A 24,070-nucleotide genomic window follows, 5' to 3' on the forward strand; every position below is an offset into this window, starting at 1 on the left:
GGCTGAGACCTGGAAGAGCCTTTAAGGATGGCAGCATGTGGACTGAATGAACCTAAAGACTACTCAGCTGGTAAAAAAAAAAAAAACCCTCTGTTCACGGCTGGTCCCCTTTTGTACATTAGCTAGAACCGGTTGTGTGCTGTTATCAGTGAGCATTCCCTTCATCGATCTAAGTGTGTGGCGTGAGTCCCTCACTGGGAAGGCATGTTCTCTCTCTAGCATGTGGAGGCCCCAGCGGGACGTCCCTATACACTAGCCCCTTGTGCTGCTGGAAACGCTGTTCCACTGGATGGAAAGGAGGAGAAGGAAGACCGACCTGACTGCAGAATGCTGACCACTGGACCAGATTCTTTCAGAGATAAGGAAAAGCTCAGCAGGGACGCTGCAGGGTAAGTAAGGTGCTGCGTGGGCCCCGGAGCTCCACCCTGTAGGGCTCTGACCACGCCCTAAGGAAGCTTTCTAGCAAAGCCAACAGGTTAGAGTGGGGATGTGTGCCTACCTGAGAGCCTTCGGAGGGCTGTCAAGTCTACCATAGGAAAGCAGTGGGGGGGAATGTTGTGAGCTTTGAATGAAAGTGTGAGCGAACACGCTGCCTGTCTGCCAGGGAACTCTGTATTACAGCCACCCTTTTGTCTAGGGTGAGTAGGGAGAACTTTCTCGGAGGTCAGCCACCCGTTCAGCTGGATTGAGCAGATAAACGAGATCCTGTTCGCTCGTGAAGCCTGCCCCATGCACTCCTCAGAGCTGAGCTGCTGTCCTGTAGATACCTTTTTTTGATACAAAAGGACCAACTAAAACCTGGGACTCCTTCCACGAGGAGGAAGGAGTTTGGGATCCTGTTCAGAACATGAAAATGGCTCTGCTAGCACTAAAGGGAAAGGAAGGGCCTTCCTCTATCTGGTCATGAGCAGACACTAGCCTCCTCCATTAGGCCCTGCAAGGTTGGCTGGGGCAGGATGGCCTGAGCTACTGTTGGCAGAAGCAGGGTAGCGCCCCCACCCCCTTACCTCTGCCAAGACCCAAGGCTCTCGGGCAGCCCCACCTCAGAGCAACCCCTGGGTGCTCAGCCAGTTTTTCTGTGGGAAGCCCCTTAGCTGCACACACTGGGGAGGAAGGCTGGGGATAAAAACATTTCTGTGTCCTAGTGCCTGCTGTTTTTATCAGGTCCCGTAGCCAGCTCCTCTGCAACAGGGCGTTCTTTCTGTTCCTGGGACTCACTTGCTTGATGCCTGTGCCTTTATCTCTGTCCTATCACACCTCACACCTGATTTTATTTTACTTTTCAATTATATAGACTAAGGGGAAAAAAAAAAAAAGAAAACTAACAACACAGCTTTCTGAGTCCCATATATAATGTCTGTTTAATGGCCTCAGGGTAAGTTTAAAACATAGAAGGAAAAAATATTAGCCATTTGACTGGCAAAGGAGCCAAGATCTGTCTGCTTCATAGAATAATTATATTACCCTGCAACTTGATGTCTTTATGAAGCAGGAATACTTATTAAGCTGTTCAGGTTGTCTGCCTCCGTCTGTAGACACCCAGAGAATGGTTATGAATATTTATATCACTGGGTTCATCCCAACAGAGGAACAATAGAGGTATGAATAATGTTGGAAAATTGTCACACGCTATATGTTTGGCCTCAAACAAGTCTCACCCAGAACCTGGGCAGTGAGCAGCAAACAAAACAAACGTCCCCCAGCCTGCACTCCTCTCTCCCTTCCCGGCTTTGTCCAACATCCGAGCCTTTTCGTTGTTGGTAGAGGGGTGATGTAATCTCTCCTACAGCTACTTCCTGCTGAAATCGGGACACTGTTGTCAGGTCCCAGGAAGGTTGCAATGTTGGACAAAGTTGGGAAGTGCAGGCGGGGGACATTTGTTTTGTTCGCTGCTCACTGCCCAGGTTCTGGATGAGATGAGATTTGCGGTAGGTTTCTTTGAGACTTAGCACTGTATTAGCTCGCTGAGAAGCTAGCTCTGGAGATGGGATTTGGCCCACGCGTTGCAGACACAGCATTTTGGTCTCAAAGTTTCCTCTAGAGTCTTTGCCCTGGGTCGGGCTGGCTCCCTGACACTGACAGGAAGGACAGCAACAGAATAGCCCAGGGAAAAAGACGTTGTGTATTTGGTCAACTATTTCCAACAGTACTTAGTAATTTCATGGTGTATTTATTCTTGTATTTGTTTATTGCGACAGGGTTTGTGCATCCCTGGCTGGCCTGGAACTCCGTCTGTAGACCAGGCTGGCCTTGAACTCAGAAATCCACCTGCCTCTAGCTCCCAAATTCTAGGAATAAAGGCATGTGCCACCATCACCACCACCACCTGGCTAGGCATGACCTTTTTATTTACTTATTTTGAGACAGGGCTTCTCTATGTAGTCTTGACTGGGCTGCAACTATGCAGCACAGGTTGGCCTCAAACTCAGAGATCTGCCTGGTGCTAGGGTGCCACCATATTAAGGTGATGTTGCAAAATATATTCTAACACAACTGCCATCTTCAGAACTCCAACTGTGACGGCTTCAAATAAGTGCAACTGGACTTGCTAAATGTTAATATCCTTCAAGAAAAGGAGATAGACAAGGTCGCTGGTCCCTTACCAAGTCACTCTTCCTACCTGGTTTAATGCAAACAGGTCCTACTTACTTGAGACCTAAGATTTTCTGGATAAATCAAGTAGTTTGAATGAGCATGGCCCCCATAACTTACATACTTGATGCCTAAGTCATCAGGCAGAAAAGGATGGTCTTGCTGGAGGAAGTGTGTCACCGGCGGTGACCAGGCCCAGCTCTCTCTCTGCCTGCTGCCTTCAGATCAGGATGTAAAGCTCTCAGTTACTGTTTCAGCCCCATGCCTGCCATGTGTACCGCCATGATAATGGACTAATAATAAGCCCCTGAATCTGTAAGCAAGGCCCCAATTACATGCTTTCGAAGAGTTAATCGTCATGGTGTCTCCTAACAGCAATAGACAGCTGCCTTCCTTGAGGCTGAATTCTGTCGGTTCACGCTGTTTTCACCTCCTCGCTGCTTCACAACACATGGGTGACACCTGCATCAGCTGTTAGCAGCCTAGTCTAGAAAGGATGCGTGCGCAGTGCAATTCCTGTCTTTTAGCTACACACCAAGGAACGAGACCGGGACTGATTGTTTTTAAATTGGTGTATGTTGCTGGGGGGGGGGGGTTAAGAGTGGTCAACTTGTCTGTTCCTCTTCAGAACAGCCCCGAATTCCTGGTTCTCCTGCCCCCACCTCCTGTGTGCTGAGACTTCAAGTGTGTTGCTAATTTTTTCAGGTTTGATTTTAATTAAGTGTATGTGCATGTGTGAGCAGATACCTGCAGAGGCAGAAGGCAGCCCGGGTCCTCCGGAACAGCAGTGAGTGCTCTTGACCTCCAGGCCCTCTCCAGCCCCTTCCTTCACTTTCAAGGTTTTTATTGTAGAGATCTTTTACCTCCGTGGGTGAGTTTTCCCCCTAGTTTGTTTCAAGCTATTGTGAATGTGACTCTCCCAGATTATTTTTCTGGATACATAGAAAAGTAGCTGATCTTTGTATGTTGCTTATCAGAGCTGTTTTCAACTGGAGTCTTAATTATCAGCTGCAATCATTTGCAAACAGAGGTAATTTTCCTTATTTCCTATCTGTATCCTTTTGTTTCTCTTAATGCCTCCACACCCTACCCTTTGATACAGGGTCTCACTATGTAGACTAGGACGACTGTCAGCTCAAAAGAGATCCTCCTGCCTCTGCTCCTGGGTGCAAGGATTATCATAATTCTCACACCCAGCCTTATCATATGCTTTACCCCTATAACACTTACCTAACTTTGTTCATACATCTTTCATGAGGCAATTTTTTTTTTAAAGACTTGTGTGTGCATGTGTAAGTACGAGTGTAGGTGCCAAGGTCAAAGAAGGCATTGGATCCCACCTGCAGACCTTCAATCACGTGGGTGCTGGGAACCAAACCTAGGTCTTCCACAGGAGCAGCTAGTGCTCTTAGCCACCCCTGTGAGCTATTCTTACAGATCACTTCAGGTAATCTGGTGAAGGGCTGGAACTGGATTTTGTTGTGTTTTGGTTTTTATTAAATCACATTTGTTAGGGTGGGGCAGGCGGTGTGTATGTGTAGGTCAAAGGACAACCTGGAGGAGTTCACTCTCAGGTCACTGGCTTTACCCTCTGAGCCATCCTGCCACTGAAAAGAACTTCACTTTGAATCAACTTCTTCTCAGTGTCTTTGGACATAGAGGGCAAACCATCAAAGCCTGTTGACAAAATCTTCTGGCCTTTCTACTTCTAGGATTCCATGTGGCAGCGCTAAACCCTGCTGACCCTCCCTTGGCCCCTGCCACTTTGGGGCAGGGAGTCCTGACCTTTTCTATATCAGAGGTTCAAGTGACACTGTGGCCTGTGTTCTGTGTCAGAGTGTTTGGCCAGCTTGTTAGTTCTTACCCATGAGATTTGCTGTCACCTTTCCTGAAGCCATGATATCAAGTGTCCCTTAGGGAGTACCAGTCCAATGTGATTCCATTCCGATAGGCTGCTCTGTTGGCTCTTCATACCAATTCAGAAGGCGGGGAAGGGCTTCGATGTCGAGGACTCCCTTAGTAAACCTTGTAAACCCTCAAGGCAGGAAAGTGGCCAGGCTCATGCCCAGACCTCTCTGCTTTAACTGTTTCTAGACTCCGTAAGTGTCACACAGGACATCACCAGTCCCTCAATAGAACCCTTCCTGGGTTACACTAATTTTAGGTGAGAAGTCTGAACAAAAGCCACCACTCTCTGAGCTCCCCTCACCCAAGCTAGGGACTTGAAATCCTACCAATCCCGGCCCCAGAAATCTCTGCCCTAGAAAGTTCCATTCCCTAAGAAATCCTTTCTAAAGGCTGTGTCTACTCAGCTCCCTGCTGTCCTCTCCCAGAAGCAGGGGCAGCCAACCCTGGATTCGCCCCTCCACACCCTGAACCCTCCAGTAAACCTATTTTATGAGATTTGCTGCCTGGTGTGGCCCTCATTGAAAGAAGCCAAGAAGCAGTGAAGAGAAGACAAGTGGCGGGAGCTGAGGCTCCTGAGCTCCCTAGCTCAGCTGAGCTACCCTCCCCTAAGAGCTGTGTGGTTCCTGGGCTCCTGAGTCCCTGGCCACCCTCCCCTCTGAGCAGGAAGGCCAACTTGCTGGAGATGTGTCACGGCCAAGGTGGCAGAGGTGCATGCTGTCAAGCCTGGCCACCTGTGCGCCAACCCTCAAGTCCAGGGAACGGCTGTCCTCTGACTTCCAGCCCCATGTTCTACTCGGCAATAAGCAACTTACTATCACTCAGAAGCTGAGGCAGGAGCATTAGTTGGTGTAGGAGTTTGGTGAGGCCAATCTGGTCTACACAGTAGGTTCCAGCAAAGACTACACAGTGAGACCTCACCTTTTAAAAAGAAGAAAGGAAGGAAGGAGGAGAGAGATTACAATTACCGACTCCAAACTTTTGGAAACAGTCCTGAAGGCTGGCATGACACCTGAACACACAATCCTCCTGCTGCAGCCTCTCACACTGAAGGCTGGTACTGCCTTGCTCAGCTAACATCCATTAGTACTTACAACCTTTAAAGGAAGGAGTGGTGAGTTGTCAGCACCTGTGGGTTGTCGCTGAAGAATGCTACAAGATCCCCTACGTAAGTTCTGGTGAGTAAAATTTCATTAAGAAAAGGAAAAATCCAAACCAGGACTAAAAGAAAACATTTATTGAATCAAAATCAATACTTTCTTTTTAATATCTACAAGCCAACAGTGAGCTCACTTTATTCAAGAATGAACACAATGTACAAAAAAAGTATGCTTATATTATAAAAATACGTCCATCTTGTCTTCTGGTGCTCAGCAGAAGCCACTGAACAGGTCAAGGCTGCTGCTCTCTACACCAGCTCCATTAGTAACCAAAGGAAGCTAATGGACAAACTTTCCAGGCCCACTGGAGAAGCCACGCCCAGCACTGCTGCAGTCAGCTGTTTCTCTTGCTTACTAGTTGTCACCACGTATTTCAGAGAAGTATTAATATAATAAATTCTGGGTACAAAATCCTATTAGCCCCGATTTAAAAATGAGATGTGTTACTACGGGGAACAAAGGAGTTCCCAAGGTTTACAATCCCATGTAGGGAGGTGGGAAGCTTGCCTCCCTGCACCTTTGCCAGCATCCTTAGGCCACCATAGAAAACCATCATGTACAAGGTTACTCTGTACATTTTCTTGACTTTACTGAAACCTTCCAGGGCACCGGCGCAGTGCACTGTATACAGTGTCTCACTGCTGAGAGGTCAGAGGCAGCTGCAGGACCATTATGGGCTCCACGAGCCTTTGGCTTATTAATAACTGGCCTTGGAGCAGCAAACAGTGACAGGGGAGGGGACAATGGCTCCTTGTGCTGTCCCATCCATCAGTGCTGACGATGCCAAGAGATCCCTGTCTGTCATACAGAAAGAGTTTGCACACAGCAGTGCCCTGGCAGGAACCTTGCCCTGGCTAAGCAGAATGACAAACTCAAGAGTGCAGTGTCCGCATGGTGAGTTAAAGACAACAGTGAATTAAATGTTTCTCCTAGACAGATTCTGTCTGTGCTTGGGAATGACACCTATGAACAGTAAGAATTACAAAAAAAAAAAAAAAAAAAAAAAAAAAATCAAAGGATCAGGTCATCCAGTGTTCCTACTGGTAAATTAAGGTCAGAAGAAAGGTAGGAGAAATGCTTTCGGCTTTGCCTACATCAGCCCAGTGGCTCTTCAGTCAGCATTCTCAGGACAGGATCAGTGTAGGGCAAGGACAGGCAAAGGCAGAAGAGAAAAAGATCACAGCTTCTCTTAAAAAAAAAAGGCTCTAAGTGCCTTCAGAGCTCTAATTTCAGTTAAGACCCATCTTCTGGGTGAATGTTAATCAATCAAAGGCAGTTAGATGGAAAGTAACCTGGACCACAAGCCCGGCTACCCACACTCGGCGGGGAAGAGGAACAGAATGGGACCTGAGCAAAGGCCACTGACTAAACACACACAGCCAGTGTGAGGGCTGGCTACTGTCAGTGAATCAGCCAGGCAGCAGGCTGCTGTTGGAAGCTGCCACAGCCTCCACAGTAAGTGGAACATTGGAAGGCTGAGGGCCTGCAAGTCACAGCTGGTAGCAGAGGCCAGAATTTCAACAAACAGCTAGTGGAAACAAATGGACACCAAAAGACTAAAAGAAAACAGAGGCAGGTCCACAAAGAGCTAACAGGACGAAGATGCTGAGAAACTGGATGGGCTTCACAACACTCAGATACAAACGGTATCTGCTCACAATCACAGGTCCTTACTCTCAAATAAATACACTGAACATTCACAGCCAAGTGGCTGCCTCTGCTTTCTTGTCACTGCTCTAATCAGACCAGAACCCACTGGGATTATGGAAAGCATCCTCCAAGAGAGCAGCATCCTCAAGCCGCAGCAGCTCAGGACGCCGGTGTCTGGCGTCCTGTGGGGTCCCCTCTGAGCAGCACCATGGAGTGTGCAGACGCGCGCTCCGCTCAAGTTTCCAACAGATGAAAAGGACTATTGTGCTTGTGGGTCTCACGCCTTCAAAATAGACATAAGTGGTGGCAGTAATTACAGGTCTTTGCTTACCAGTAAAATCATAAGGCAGAGGGGCTGGAGGCGCAATGAAAAGGTTTAAAACTGAAAAATTAAAAACAGTGCTAGCAGTCACGAAAAAGACCATGCTAAGATCCAATCCATGTCGATTAAACATTGAAAATTCAGCTACGATCCAAAGAACTCTGTCAGAGTCCCAGGCATGCATACCGCTGACGGCAAGGTAGGTCACGTCGGTCTGACGCCGCCTTCCTCGAGCAGGAATGTCTTGCTGGAGATCACAGGGGTGAACAGGTTGCTGCCACACTTCGTTTTTATAATAAAAATAAAAGAAATCCAATCACAAGACAAAAATAGTATAGAACTGTGGACAGAGAAAATACAGAAATTCACAAAGACCTACAAAACAAAACAAAAATTTCAAGTTATTATTTTTTAGGCTTTTGTTTCTTTTACAGTCTCTCTACATAGTCCTGGCTGTCCTGGAACTTACTATGTAGACCAGGCCGGCCTCAAACTCACAGAGATCTGCCTGCCTCTGCCTCCCAAGTGCTCAGACACCAGAAGCACAGAACAAAGCTTCCTCCCTACCCAGAAGCTGCGTCTCAAGGCCTTCAGATGAGGAGACAGCCTGACCTTTAACCTGAGAATGAAGTCTCTGCTGAGGCCACAGAGAAGGCAATTTGACTCGGTTAACTGTTTTAGCCTCAGGGCTAAGGAGAGAGCACTCACCGAAGGGACCAGGGCTATCCTGCCTTGGTGTCCACCAGCTGCATCTGCACATTAGCAGGCATCCCGCCTCCATAGCCTCCCTTGGACTGCATTTGGTTCTGAATGGAGCTGACCTACAGCAAACAGGAAGAGAGCAGAAGCACAGCAGGGACAGTCAGTGCAACAGTGATTTCACCACCATCCTCCTGCTGCAGGGAACACAAATCCAGTTTTAAACACCTTAATTTTCTTTTTACAGTGCAAATGGTGAGGCCAGTATTGGACATCTGTGAGTTTGCTTTGCTTTTTTCCCCAGGCATGTCCTCATGTAGCCCAGGCTGGCCTTGAACTTGTAGTCATACTGCCCCCCCCCCCCCCCACCTCACTCTGCAATGCATTCATAACACAGGCTGAAGGGAAGGTATAGACCCTGCTCTGAGGTAAGACCAGGGTCTCATTCTGATGGACTGCAAAGTGTTTATCGCGGTCATTCAACCCAGCTCCTGTAAACTATAAACATTCTGGAAGCAGGGAGTGAGTCAGGCCACAGTGCTAGGAGGATGAAACCAAGCAGGAAGTTTGGAGGTGATGTCCAATGATGAATCAGCCACAGTTGGGGTGGGCCTCCATCTTTAGATGGAATCTGAAGTGAAGACATTTATTGATTGGGAAAGAGGATACTGATTATGATAAACTTGCTACACAAGTCCTTCAGCCAGATTTGAATAAGCATACCAACCAGAGCCAGAGCGCCCATGGCCCCTTTGCTGCCTTCACCCTGCTGCCCAGCAGACAGCTGGTCCTCTCTACACATCGTGATACCCTTACTCTCCACTAGGCTGCCAGAGAAACACGTCCTTTCACAGACTGACAGCAGGAGCTATAAACGGCTCCCTTGCTTTCCTAGTCACTGAGGGGACAAGTGGATTTGCATGTACCAGACACTCATTATCTACTCCAATCCCAACTCTGTTGATCCTAGCTAGGAAGCCTAAACATAATGACCTCATTCTGCTTCTACAACAGTGTCAATGTAGCGACACCCAGCATCATGCTTTCTAGGGAGCAAAAGGCTGGCTATGTTCTCCTTTGATATAGAGTCCAGATGAATGAACCTAAGATCCATTCTGGCATGTATTAAAATCTCTACACAAAAGACAGCAGATTCTTCCTCATTTCAGGTACTTTATAACCAACTGCCGAATATAGCAAATTTTTGCTAGTTTGTCCTAAAGGGATGTATGCAAATTCCAATTATCTGCTTAGCAGAAAAGAACTTAGCCACAGTAGCCAACACCTCCAGCATTCAAACACCTGCCTTCAGGGAAACACTGACATTTTTGTGAAGTTGACTCAACAAACATGGATGTAGGGATGAGGAGTTGGCCAATGGTTAAGAGCACTACAATTCTTGCAGAGGGCTTGAGTTCTGGTCCCAGCACCCAACCACAACATGTGGCTCACAACTTCTGTAATTCCAGCTCCAGGAGATCAGACTTCCTCTTCTGGTCTCTGCACACATGTGACACACGCACACACAAACACAGAACTAAAACTAAACCTTAAAGTATGTGAGAAGCAGTTCACAACAAGAGGGTAAATTTTAATATTTACTTATTTGGTTTTTGAGTCAGGGTCTCTATGTAGCCCTGGCTGTCCTGGAAGTCACTCTGTAGACCAGGCTGGCCTCGAACTCAGAGATCTTCCCCCTGCCTTGGCCTTCTATGTGCTGAGATTAAAGGCCTGGCATAGATATTAAAAGTTCAACTTGAGTCCCATGGTAGGAACTTAATAATCAATCAATAACTAATCCTTTCCAAGTTCAGATCTAAAATTTATGCTCACACTCATATGTTCTTGCATGACGTGGTCTGACTGTTGCACACAGCCATCCCATCTCCCACAAACATTAACTCATTCTAGGTAGCAGTATGTACAAATACCTGCTAGACGGTATTGCTGTGGGACTGGCAACAAGAAAGGGTTGTATAAGCACAATGGTTTTTTTCCCGAATATTTTCAACTTATGACTGGTAAAATCTAGTTGCAGAACGCACCTGACATGACGTTATTACAAGGGGACACACACAACAAGTATAAAGAGTCATTTAAAGGTGTGAGTCTGTCATGCAGGCTCCACTGGGCCTTGTCCCACCAGCCCATGTGACACACTTACTGAGTTCATCCCACTAAATAGGTCTCCGGATCCTACATGAGCTGTGTGCACAAAGTTGGTTGGCTCTCCAATCATACTTCGGTCAATCCGTCGTCGCCTTTTCTAAAACATGAGAACAATGTATTGAGAAAATGGTCTTATTCTCCCACACTGGTCTGAAAACCCAATTCTCATACTTTTAATTTCTCTTTGAAACAATGAAACAACAAAACTCTAAGAGGATGAGCAGTCAGGATGGTTCCACCAGTACAAAAACATGCCGTGCATGTCCTGAAGCCCACGTCCCATCCTGACTCCATGGTGGAAAGAGGAACTAAGTCCCGAAGGTTGCCTTTTGCGCCCATGATGCAGTGATGCATGCAGCCACACAGTTACAGCTTTACTTGAGGGAGCATCTGGAGGTTTTAGCACAAAGCAGTAAGTAATAAGCTGGATGGTGACATACCCGTAATCTCAGGTCTGAGGAGGCTGGGACAAAAGGACCTTGGGTTTGAGCCCAGCCTGGGCTATGTTATGAGATATTTTCAAAAACAAAACTAAAGAAATAATCTTTTTTTTTTTTAAAGATGGGATCTCATGTAGCTCAGATGGGCCTTGAACTCCTGATCATCCTGCTACTACCTCTCAAATGTTAAGACTGGAAGCCATGACTAAATGGAATGATAGATACCTGAGGAAATATTTTATCTTGACTAAAACATTATACAAACAGTGGACATGTCAGTGAACATGACCACTGACATGTATTTTTATGTCAAAAATAAAATAAGGCAAATGTAAGATCACCTCATCATTAGCCAAGAACATGTGTGATTTGACCTCAATGTTCTTGATTTTAAGCATGATCTTGTAGCTCTTGTTAACAAGTTAATTATATTCTGATGTCATTTACTTGGGTTGTATCCAACTACCTTCCACACTGGAATGAAACTGTCCATTCAGCTGGCCTGCGGGGAGGGGCAAGGTTTTAGTACTGGTCTGTTCACTGCATTATGACTGTCCAAACTCAACAAGGCTGGACTTGCTTCCTAATTCCTGACAAGCACATTCTCGTGTTATGACAGGGTCTCATCTATGTAGCCTAGGCTCAGCTCCCGAGTGCTGAGTTACGAGTGTTATTGCCACATGTGACTGCCCGGCTAAACAGTTTCCCAGTAAGCAGCCATGCTGGCACCCTTGCTTCCCTTCCTGCCTCACGACAGCTCTGCTCATCTGAGGTTTGCACATATCCCTCAGATATGACACAACTAAGAGCAGCCACCAGAGGAGCTGGGTCACTGTCCTCAGCAGGCTTCCCTGTGACAGCACACCACTCCAAAGTTTGCAGGAACTCTGAACTGTAGGGATGGAACTTCAGGGTGCAGCACTGCAAGTCCACTCATCCGCAATGCTGCTGCCCTTCTCATCAGCCCTAATCCTAACGGTCGACGTGGCAGCTTGTCTGTCAAAACATGGCTTTCTGCAGACACGCAGAAGTGAACAGTTCACGTGTAAATGCAGAAGCTGGCTTCCAGTGTTTTGATCTTTATTGTTGCTGAATAAAGCCCAACAGCAGCTGGATACTTTTCTTTGGAAACACTTGCTTTCCCTACGTTCAGCAATGGCATGTGCCTTCTCTGAGTTGACTTGGGTTTTAGTCCCAGTAACTCTGCATGGTAACACAGTGTGTCTGAACCATGTGTTCCTTCTTGCTATTCTAGAGCTGCTCAAGTGCCCATGCTCACTTGCTCACTCTGTGTGTGTGTGTGTGTGTGTGTGTGTGTAAGAGAAAGTCCTTAGAGATTGTTTTCTTCCATTATTTTAAAATGTCTCTTTATAACATATTACAGGAAAATAACTCACTCTCTTCAGGAGTTGACAAAGGCTAGAGTGTGAACACCTCACACTCAACAGTCCTCTTAGCTCTGCCTCACCATTGTGGCAGGATAAAACTAGGACACTAAAACACACACATGCAGCCATGCGTGTTCTGACAACCTGGGCCCATTGGAAGGCCAGAGGACCCACTGTCTTCCTTTTTTTTTTTTTTGAAACAGAGCTTCTCTGTTTTGCCTTAGCTGTCCTGGAACTACTCTGTAGAACAGGCTGGCCTTGAACTCAAAGATCTGTGTTGGGGGTTGTTCTAATGCTGGCCCCTCAAGATCTGGTTATACCTACCCTTGTTTTGTAAACCTGCCTAAGACATACCTGATTGGTTGATTAAACAGCCTATACCTGGGCAGAGCAGAATGTGTGTGGCTAAAGTTCCTGAGCTTCTGGGACAGGAAAATCACAGAAAAACAGATGGGAAGACAGGAGGAAGGAGGTCTCCATGATGGAGAAGGAACCAGGTGGGCTGGGAGGAAGGATTCCATGGTGTGAAAAGGCCAGATGAAGAATACAAGCAAGTACCATGGGACTATGGATGGAAGGTAGACCAGATGAGGATGATTAAGGTGGATGGCATTGAATGGGAGCTGGGAGATGGATGGTGAGGTTACTGAGTCAATGTAAGTGAAATATCTGCCCGGCCCAAGGTAAATAAGGCAATTATAAATCTAACAGATGTCTGTGTCTTATTATTTGTGATAGTGGATTAAATAATACCACTATGATAATGTTAAGATTAATAATAAACATAACCCAACACTCAGCTTTTAAATTTTCTAGAACAGATCTGCCTGCCTCTGCCTCCCAGAGTGCTGGAATTACAGGCACCACACCAGCTTCCCTTAGTTTTTGAGACGGGGTCTCTCACTGAACCTCTCACTATCTGGCTAAGCTGGCTAGCCAGCAAGCTTCAAGGATCTTCTCCATCCCATCCCATCCCCCAGGGCGGGGCTTACAGATATGCACAATTTTCTATGTGGATGCTAGGAATCCACACATAAGATAATAGGGCTGAAGATATGGTTCAGTGGTTAAGAGCACTGGTTGCTCTTGCAGAGGACCTGGGTTCTATTCCCAGTACCCACATTATAGCTCATATTTATAACCAGTTTCAGGGGCTCCAACACCCTCTTCTGGTCTCTTCAAGCAACTGCATACACATGATGCAAGACACACATACAGACAAAATGCCCCCACATGAAACAAATAACCCTTCAAACTTAAGGTGTTCCTATGTTGGTCAAATGCTTGAAGCCACTTGACTACAAACTGTAATTCTGAATCAGAGTTTTTGTTTGTTTTCAGTAGCAGCAACAATAAGTAATAACAATTATCACTATTACTGCAGGAAGCCTGTGCCCAGGCTGACGCATGGAAGTTAGAAAGTCTGTTCTCTCCTTACACACAGGAATTGAACTCAGGACACTGGGCCTGCGTGGTATGTACCTTTACCCACTATGTCATCTATCTGGCCCTTATGATAGTTTTTCAAGAGCTCACTCTTAGATGTTACTGACATATGTTTAAGCCTCTGTGAGGACTAAGCTTTGCTAGCCTCTAACACAGTTTGTCAACACACTGACCTGTGTCTTTTTCTATATTATTTGAGACAGGTTTCACTATATAGGCCTGGCTGTTCTAGAATTTCCTGTGTAGATCATGCTGGCCTCAAACTCAGAGATCCTCCTGCCTCTGCCCTCCCAAATGCTGGGATTAAAGGCATGTGTCACCCAGATCAAGGAAGACAAACATGGTATGTACTCACTTATAAGTAGATAGTAGCCATAACATACAGGATAACTACCATAAAGGATACTACAATCCACAGACCCAAAGAAGCTAAGTAACAAGAGGGGCCCAAGGAGAAACACTTGGATCTCACTCACTGAGAAGGGAAAACAGAATAGACACCAGGATGGATGGAGGGATCTGGGTGAGGAAGAGGCAGGAAGTGGAGCAGGAAGGATCAAGTGGGGAGAAAGAACTGGAATGGAGGATGGACCTCTGGGACAAGCTAGAAACCTAAGACAACGAGGAATATGGTGCCTGAAACAGCCACCTCCTGTAACTAGAAAATACTCCCAATGGAGGGACTTTGACATCAACCCAGCCACAAAACCCACAATTTCTCCTACCAACAAGATGTGCAGGGGTAAAAATGCAGCAGAACTGAGGGAATAGCCAACCAATGACTAGCTCAGCTTGAGACCCATCCCATGAGAGAGAGCCACCCCTGACTATTAGTAATAGTCTGCTATACGTCCAGACAGCCACCTAACAAAACTGTCATCTGAGCGGCTTCCACAGCTAAACACTAAGCAGAGCTTGGGAAATTCTATGGGGAGAGGGAAAAGGCGTGTAGGACTGAAGAACCAAGGAGTCAAGGCCACCACAAGAAAACCTACAGAATCAACTAACCTGGGCCCATAGGGGCTTACAGAGACTGAACCACCAGAGAGCATACATAAAACAGACCCAGGCCCTCGGCACATATGTAACAGTTGGACAGCTTGGCCTTCATGTAGGACTCCTAACAGCAGGAGCAGGAGCTTTATGTGACTCTGTGGCCTGCCTTTGGATCCCTGTCCCCTAACTGGGATGCCTTGCCTAGCCATAACAGGAGAAGGTGTACCTACTCCTACTACAACTTGATATGCCAAAGCAGGTTGATATCCACAGAGGGCCTCCCTCTTTTTCTAAGAAGAAAGGGAGGACAAGAGGATGGCAGCGGTGTAGTGAAAGGGAGGGACTGGAAGGAGAGAAGGGAGAGGAAGTTGTGATTGGGATGTAAAATGAATTAATTCTTAAAAAGTTATAATAAATACAGCAAAAACTTTAAAAGTGATACACCCAGGTCATTTGTGTTTTATTTCTCTAAATTTAATCTTCAGGCCTTTAGTGAGAGTGTTCTGGACTTTCAGCTTTAAACAGTATTAGAAAGCCAAGAGAGGGTCCAGACCCTGTCTACACTTGGCTCACCCAGACTTAGTTTGTCTGTTTGCACCCACCACACTCATTTACTTCCCTCCCCTCTGTTCCTGTTTGGGACAATGAAGCAAAATTCTGTAAAAGAGCCTAAAGAAGCGAAGCAAAGAGGCTGTGATGGTAGCCTCGTTCCCCTTTGCTAATAACCACTAAATTTCCATTGAATCTGCCTTTAGAAGCTGTTCATTCCAGTTCACCCAGCTATATGTATCATGATCAATTCCCAGCATCTTAAGTAAGACAGATTATTAGACTTTCTGCCCCCAACAGTACCAACTGAGGTTAGAAACAGGCACCTAGGCAAACTCTACCACAAGAAGAGGACAGCAGCTGTACTTGTGGGGGCAATGACCTACAGGACTGGTGCTATCTCCCAAGGTCTCACAGAAATCTCCCTTGTAGGAGCAAGGGACTCTGCTGTGTACTCGGCCAGATGGAGGGCCCTCTCTAGACAGACCTGGCAGACTTGAGTCATACCTTCCTTCCGGCTCTATCGTCCTGGCCCTGAAGACCCCTGCAGAGGCTCCATGGCCCCTCTCCATGCCCACCAATAAGCTATAGAGCCTGAAGAGGTTACACAGAGCCCACACAGCTACAATAAGTGACTCACTCCAACTGCTGTGTGACTAAGGGCTAGGGGAAGAACAACCACCACAGCGAGCTCAGCACCCCAGCCTATCCTAAGTCCTGAGAGAGGATGTGCAAACACATTCCAAAGGGCCACACAGAAAAGCAATGGTGGGAAGCCTCTACCTCGCTTTTTGACAAAGGCACATGGCTGTCCACAAACAGCCTTAAGATGAGATGGCGGAGGAAGGAAGAGATGAAAAAGAAAAAGAAGAAGGCTGGAGAGCAAGCCCAGGAGCCCACCAGTCTCCACAGTGGGCATAGCCATCCTCCTAAAAGTCCCCTCCTCATCCCTTCTCCATGTAGCCACTGCTCTAACCACCAGCACATGTCTGCCAGCATCTTCCTGAAATTCATTTAAAAGGAACCCTACAGCGTGTGCTTTCCTTCATGTGCAGTTATTCTGAGAGTGGTGACTTACGGCACATACTAATAGCTACTCCTTGTGAATCACAGAACTCTAAGAGGTTCAACTGCAACAAGACAAAATAAATCTGAGTTCCTCACTCTCCTCTCAGTCAGCTGACTTTCCCCATGTCCACAAACACACTTTCATAGTTGTACACAGCACGTGAAGGCAAGGCTCACAGGGTGGCAAGACCTTCTGTGTCAACTCCACAGTACTCCATCTTGACATGATGCAGAAATTCCATGGAAAGAGACTTTTGCCTAATCACCTCTACTCTAGCACACTGTTCACGTCTGTGCCTCTAACCTCTGACCTTACGCAGAATGAAAAACATTTTAAGTACGACAGAGATTATTTATTTGCATGGCTGGCAGCTAATGAAGTGCCCTGTAAGATCGAAGTGTTCCAGGAAACACAGTGACTCTACCCAAGCCCACACAGCAGGGCTGCGAGCGCCCTCTCAAGCTTCCTGTTTTGCTTTGAGAGGCCCAACTGTGGAATTCCCCTGGCTGCTGACAACTGCATCTATGTTTGTCTTGAATTTTTAATAGTGTATACTTGAAAAGTATGCTGTTCCTTTAAAAAAAGAAAATAGTCCACTTTATGCCTGAAAAATACTGTGTTTAGTGGTTGGTGGTTGTTGGGGAGCAGGAGAATCCTTCTGTGTAGCCTCGTCTGGCTTGGAATATATAATTCTCCCATCTCAGCCTCCCTTCAAAGATATGAGATCCCTTGAAAATGGGGTTTCAGGTTATTGTGAGCCTTCCAACTTGGGTACTAAGAACAGAACTCAGTTCATGGAAGAATGGCCAATACTCTCTCCCAAATCAATGTAATATTAATTCTGGATAATGAATCTGCATCATGTCCTTAGTTATAAACATGTGTGCCATAAGTGTTTCATTCTAAACTTTATCACCCTGTTAACTGATATAAAAGGAACAAAATGCGAGTTTCTGTTGTACTTATGTATCAAAGTCATGAAAGAGACAGGACTTGACCACAATAACCTCAAGCAAAAGACTGATCCTCCATTCTTGCAAGTTCATAAAAAACTAAGTCCATGTTATTGGTGTTAGAGAAGCAACTTCACTTTGGCAATTTAAGAATTCATGACCGCTGAAGAGATGGCCCAATGGTTAAGAGCACTATCTGCTCTTCCAAAGGACCGGAGTTCAATTCCCAGCACCCACGTGGCAGTTCACAAGTGTCTACAACTCCAGTTCCAAGGGATCTGACACCTTCAAACTAATGCACATAAAATAAAAAATTACAAATTAAAAAAAAAAGAATTCATGACCAAGCTAGTGTGGTGGTACATGCCTTATAATCTCAGCATTTGGGAAGGTAGGTGGGCCTCTGTGAGTTCAAGGCCAGCCTGATCTACAAAGCAAGTTGAGGATAGCCAAAGCTACACAGAGAAACCCTCTCTCAAAATAACAAAAATAAACAAACAAAAAAGAATTCATGACCGAGAAAGGCATAAACCTTCACACCATCACACGACAACAAAACTTGTAACTGCAGACTGTATTTTCTAAGTAAATACACAATCCCTTACATGTGGTCAGATGACGTACAACAATAGGTCATTTAAGCAATGTTTCAGGACTCATAAAAGCTTCCAGTTAACAGGAGCTCTTCACATGGCCTACAGATAAAGGACTGTGTGGCATGATGTAAGGCAACTGGGAGAGACACAGGAAAATAAAGCTGGCACTTACTTGCCTCTTTTTTTTTTTTTTTTTTAATTTGAAAACAACAGTTGTTTTTCTCCCTGATTTTCTTTCCATGGCAACTGTTTGTGGCCATATGCAGTACAGCCAGGGTGAGGCAGCACACACCTGTAATAGCAGTGCTTGGGGGACTAAGCAGGGTAGGTCCAGGTTCTAGGACAGTCTAAGCTACACATAAGCCCTGACTTGTCCCACCCTTCCCCAAAGGTAACCGTTTCTGAACTGTGCACTCAAGTCTATCGCAGGCAATACACTTATATTAGGGTTCTAAAAATTCTTCTGATGAGATATAGGAGGAAAATACAAGAACTACTATTTTTATTTTTTATTTAGGTCCTACAGGTTATATTTAGTATACAGGTTATCATGAGGCTATTAAGTTCACTGGTTTCTGTAAGTTATTAAAAACAGAATAAAAGAAAGTATATATTATATAAATATGAATTATATTAATATATTAAATACAGATATAATTAATATAATGTGGTATGATTTATATTACATTAAATATTAATTATATTATATATAATTATATACAACACTTGAAACTAAATCTACCAATGGAAGATGCACAGCGCAGATTCATCAGAGAGATTCCGCCTGTAGACATGTGCCTTTCAAAATGCCAGAATGACTGTGTGGTGGTTTGAATAAGAATGTCCCCAACAGACTCATATTTGAATACTTACTCACCAGGAAGTGGCAATATTTGAGAAGGATTAGGAGGTATGGCCTTGTTAATGTAGGAGGTGTTTTGGAGGAAGTGGGGGGAGGGGGGCTTTAAGATTTTGAGATTTCAAAAGCCCATGCTAGACCCAGTTCTCTCGTCTTTCGGTGTCTCTCTTTGCCTTCATGTAGCTCTCATTTACTGTTCCAGTGCCATGCTCCCTGCCATAATGATAATGGACTAAGTCTCTGAAACCATAAGCAAGCCTCCAATTAAACGCTTTCTTTATTAAAGTTGGCTTGGTCATGCTGTCTCTTCACAGCAGTAGAACAGTGACAAAGACACTGACCTTACGCTGCATATGCTCATGGATAACACAATGGAAGAACTGAATTGGGGAATTTTATTTCCGATTTTTCTGTCACCCTGATTCATAACCTAGTAGTAGTCAATGAGCCAGTATTAAAATTAAAATGAGATAATACAAGACTAAAATTCAACACAAGACCCTCATGTCGTTCAGTGAGACCTTGAGACAAAGAAAAAAGTAGAGAGCAATGGAGGAATTGAGAGCATCCGTCTCAACCTTTGGCAAACACAAGCTCTCTCTCTTCTCCTCCCTCCCCCCGGCCCCCGCTTTTCAGGTGGGAGTATCACTCAGCTCGGCAAGTGCTTGTCTACCATGCACAAAGCCCTGGGTTGGATCCCCAGCACCACATAAAACCAGATTTGGTGGTACACAACCATAACTCCAACACTCAAGAGGTGAAACTAGGAGCATCAGAAATCCAAAGTTATAGCGTCCGAGGCCAGCCTGGGATACAGGAGATCCTGCCTATGAATGAAAGAGTGAGTGAGTGAGTGAGTGAGTGAGTGAGTGAGTGAGTGAGTGAGTGAAAACACAAGTACAAGTAAGCTTTCTCAAAACTAGTCTGCAAATGAAGACACACATCCAATTTGATGAACTGTAAAGTCAACAAAAATCTAACTGAAATCTCAGTATGTCTTTTAGAAACTGACAAAATTTGAGATTTGTATGGAAAATTCCACTTAGACTGGCCAAATATAAAATAAAAACAAAAGGACAGATCTGCCCTCCCAGAAACCAGGACAATATAAAGCAGAAAAAAAGAAGAACATGACATCAGTTCAATACTAAGCTCAGGAAAAGCAGAATGAATAGACTCTGAGTGACTCATACCTGACGTGTAGACAGAGGTGAGTAATTGCAAACATGTGGCTAACTTAGAAAGACACTATGTAACATGCCCACAATACACTATGACAGATCTCATACCAAGGCAAAGGGCTATGGGGCAAAGAGTTGTAGGGGGGGAAAAGTCACCACGTGGAAAAGTAAGCATAATTAGATTCTTTCTTCCAAAGCCAGTTCCAAGCCCAGCATAGTGGTGCATATCTGAACCCTCCACACTCCGAAAGCTGAGGCAACAGAACACGGTTCAAGTTCAGCCTGGGACACACAGCAAGATTCTATTTCAAAAAGCAAACAAAATATACATTAATTCACTTCAGGCTTATATATATATATGGCAACTGATTCTACTTTTACAAAAAAAATCTAGTTAAGTGTCTTTATAACTCAGGAGTAAGAAAACATTTTAAACAAGACACAAAAACATAGCCTAAGATGTCTATTTGTTAATGTTCTATCTTTGTGTTTGTGTTGCTAGAGACTGAGGCCACGGCCTCATGCATGCTAGAAGAACCCTCAACTGAGCCACTGCCCCAGCTATTAACTAAAACTCCTAACAGGGAGATGCTCAGGCAGCCATGCGCTTGCCATGCAAGCAGATCCCCAGCATTCAACACAGAAACCTGTGCCTGTAACCCTACAGTTGGGAAGGCAAAGACAGGAGGCTCTTTGGTGCTCATCATACAGCTAATGCTGCCGAATCAGAGCTAAGTTCATTGAGGAAGACAGAAGGACAAGGGAAGGCACCTAATATTAGCCTTTGGCTTTCTACAGCATGCACACTGTACATACATACACACAATCAGTAATTGATATTCGGAATATTTAAAATAGTCTATGTATATGAAATATGGAAAATCACACCGATAAATAAACACATCAAAAGAGTCTTAGCTTCCTGCTGCAGACGTAGCTCAGTAGGCAGAGCACTTGCCTAGCATGCACAAATGATACTTGGTCTAATCTGGGTGTTGACCTGTAATCCAAGCATTTGGAAGGTGGAGGCAGGAAAATCAACAATACAAGGTTAGCACTGGGCCTGGTGACACATGCCTTTAGTCCCAGCATTCCAGAGGTCAGTCTTGTCTACATAGTGAGTTCCAGGACAGCCAGGGCTATGTAGAGAAAAAAACAAACAACAAATAGCACAAGGTCATCTGTAGCTATAATAGTAACTTTGAGGCTAGCTTGGGATACATGAGACCCCCATTCCAAAATTAAAAAGGTTAGCAAGAGGTACAGACACTTGCTGCCAAGCCAAAGGACCTGTATTTGATGCCAGGACCCACACAGTGGAGTGAGAGAACCGACTTCCAAAGCTGTTCTCTGACCTCCACTTGTATGTCATGGCACACACATCTCCCTAAGTAAGTAATGCAATAACATCTTTAAGAATTAAGAAACAAAAGATGAAAGAATGAAAGGTGGGGGTAAAGCTTAACCTTGTTAGCAATCATACAGAACAATGAAAGAGAACACAGTAAAATCACAGAATTTCATTTTACTCATTAAACTGTTAAAAACTATGGTTAAAACATCATTAATGAAGATTCTGTGAAAGCCAAACTAGCCAACACTGCAACAGGAGCCATGGGCACCACAGAGTCATTTGTCACTATCCTATGAGATTGACTATTCATAACCCACAACTCCGATTCCCAGTGTACTAAAGGCAAGTACAACAACAGGACATGAGCCAGGAGCTCAACCAAGGCACAAGTGTTAGGCGCCTGTCTGTGCTGGCTGTCCCAGCACTGATAAGCATCGCTGAAATGATGATTTGAGAAAAAGTATACAGCACGCTAAATGATGATTCTATGTATTCTACAAATTCACAAAATCAAACAGGATTTGATTGTCTTTTAAATATTAATGCATTGATCAGGTTTTTTTTAGCTGTAACTCTGAGGTACCTATAAATTACAATTGCAAGGTAGCTATAAGGATACAAAAGAGGGGAGGATAGAGAGAGGAAAAGGAGGGAAGGAGAAAAGGATACAGGGAAGAGGAGGGAGGAAAGGAGAGGAAGGAAGAGGGGCGGGACAGAGACCAAGAGAGAGATCCCAATCTGAACTGAATCAAGACCATTTTAAGAAAAGTACTAAAAGGTGAGATAGTAGCTGGTATCTGTAAGTCAAAGACAGGAGGCTCTTTCGTGCTCATCATACAGCTAATTGCTGTATGAATCTGTATCATGTCCTTAGTTATAAACATGTGTGCCATAAGCGTTTCATTCTAAACTTTTATCACCGCTCCCCTTTGTCCGGAAGCTGAATCGATGGTCAGTACTTCCAGGTCAGCCGCACAGTGCTGCAGGTTAGCCAAGGCCACACTGAAGGATTATCTTTTAAATAAAGCCTAGAATCAATGTTCAGTCTTTAGAAGGGCACTTGAGAAGTTGCTAGTATTCTACTGCACAACAACTGAAGAACTCAGTACCCTTGAAAGCAGCTGATTAAACTCCTTAAATTCAGTTACAGGGCATTCAATTAAAAGACCTACAGCCTTAGCACTACTTAACAGCAGCAAGGACCTTTGCACCATTGCTGGAAACACTGGGACTCTATCATGCTATGTACTGCACTGTGCTAACATGAAGGAGGACAAGAAAATGATTCTTAGCCATTCTGCAGAAAACTGCTTCCTATTTTCTTTCTTGCATGAGGCCCTTCGCATTCATGGAATGTGCAAAAGCAGAGTAATGAAGGAGTGGGAGAGCTGGCATGTTGCACTTTATCCTAGCAAATACTTCAGAAAATTCCAGGAGGTGACCAAGCAACTCTCAGAGAAGGCTGTCTTGACACTGGCTCCAAGAACAGCAAACATAAGCATAAGGTTATAGCTGCTCTTAAAAGAGGAGTGTGCTTGAGGCCAACAGCAAAGCACTTTTCAACTACTGTGACCAAATGGCCTGCTGTATACTTTTTCTCAGAAAATGAAGAAGGCTAAGGATGCCTGTGGAATAGTTCACACACATACCTTTATTACATGACTGACATGCCAAATGTTACATGTAGAGTCTTTCTGGAAACAAAGAATCCATTTCTATTGTCCATCTCTTATAACTCCAAGGCCTAGGCCCCAGCTACTTAAAGTCCTCACAAGGTGTGAGATGCTCAAATAACCTGCTGGCTTTACTATACACTCTTTTAAAAGGTGGCAACAGGGGGCTGAGCAGACAGCTCAGTGGTTAAAGAGCTTGCCATGCAAATGTGAGGACTGGAGTTTGAGTCTCCAGAAATCCCATGTCAGCGGGCATGGCAGCCCACCCATAGGTCTAGTCTCCAAATGCAGAGACCAGGTACCTCTGTAGAGCAAGCTGGTTGGGAAGACTAGATGTGTCAATAAGCTGTGGGTTTGATTAGCAGACCCTGTCTCAATGATTATAGCAGAACAATTGAGGATCATTCTTGACATCAACTCTGGGCCTCCACATGCATGTACCCACATACATGTAAAATAAGGTCACACACAAGCACACTACATATACGAAATGGAAAAGGAAGGAAATGTATGGCAATGTAACTTTGCCTCTTGGCTGACCCAAAAGAAGCTTTGGCATTTCTACAAAAGACACACAAGAAAAGCCTGATCAAACTGAAATCCACAACTCTTCTTATATCTTCTGACAACAGGGAACTCAGAGAAAACTGCTGTCTTGCAGACAAGCATCCGAGAGCCACAGCCACCAGAGCAAAAACCTGCATAGTAGCGAGCAGTGAGACAGAAAAGCCATGTGTCTTGGGGGAACCCTGAATAAACCTGCACGTGTTTTCACACCATGCTTCCCTAGATCCCATTCAGATCAAGTCGAGCAAGGGCCATCAGCTATCAACACTACCAATACTGTATGTCTTTGATAATGAAAATAAGAGTCCCTGGAGAGATTACTGCTCAGCTGGGCGTGATGACACTTTGGAGGCAAAAGCAGGCAAAGTTGACTTCGAAGCCAGCCTGGTCTACATTGTAGGTTCTGGACCAACCAGAGCTACACAGTGAGACCATGTGGTGATAGGGGTGGGAATGGAGGAATGGAGACAGGCAGGGAGAAGGAAAGAGATCAGTGCTGCTC

At 45.1% G+C, this 24,070-nt stretch overlaps 1 protein-coding gene across 4 annotated transcripts in view; it reads right to left on the reverse strand.

Moving 5' to 3' along the window:
- Positions 1-5,718: 5,718 nt before the first annotated feature.
- Cdc42se2 (CDC42 small effector 2) overlaps positions 5,719-24,070 on the reverse strand; it is a 65,398-nt gene continuing 47,046 nt past the window's right edge. For 3 of the 4 annotated variants that reach the window (XM_055602821.1, XM_055602822.1, XM_055602823.1), the window contains 3 exons: positions 10,493-10,594; positions 8,338-8,450; positions 5,719-8,004 (listed from right to left, as the gene is read on the reverse strand). In XM_055602821.1, the coding sequence (XP_055458796.1) occupies positions 8,352-8,450; positions 10,493-10,594 (201 nt within the window). In that variant the 3' untranslated portion in view covers positions 5,719-8,004; positions 8,338-8,351. The remainder of the gene's footprint in view (positions 8,005-8,337; positions 8,451-10,492; positions 10,595-24,070) is intronic. The other variant, XM_055602824.1, reaches the window with a different exon arrangement.

Source organism: Psammomys obesus, unplaced genomic scaffold (assembly GCF_907164565.1).
Source record: "Psammomys obesus unplaced genomic scaffold, mPsaObe1.curated_primary_1811, whole genome shotgun sequence".
NCBI classification, from domain to species: domain Eukaryota; kingdom Metazoa; phylum Chordata; class Mammalia; order Rodentia; family Muridae; genus Psammomys; species Psammomys obesus.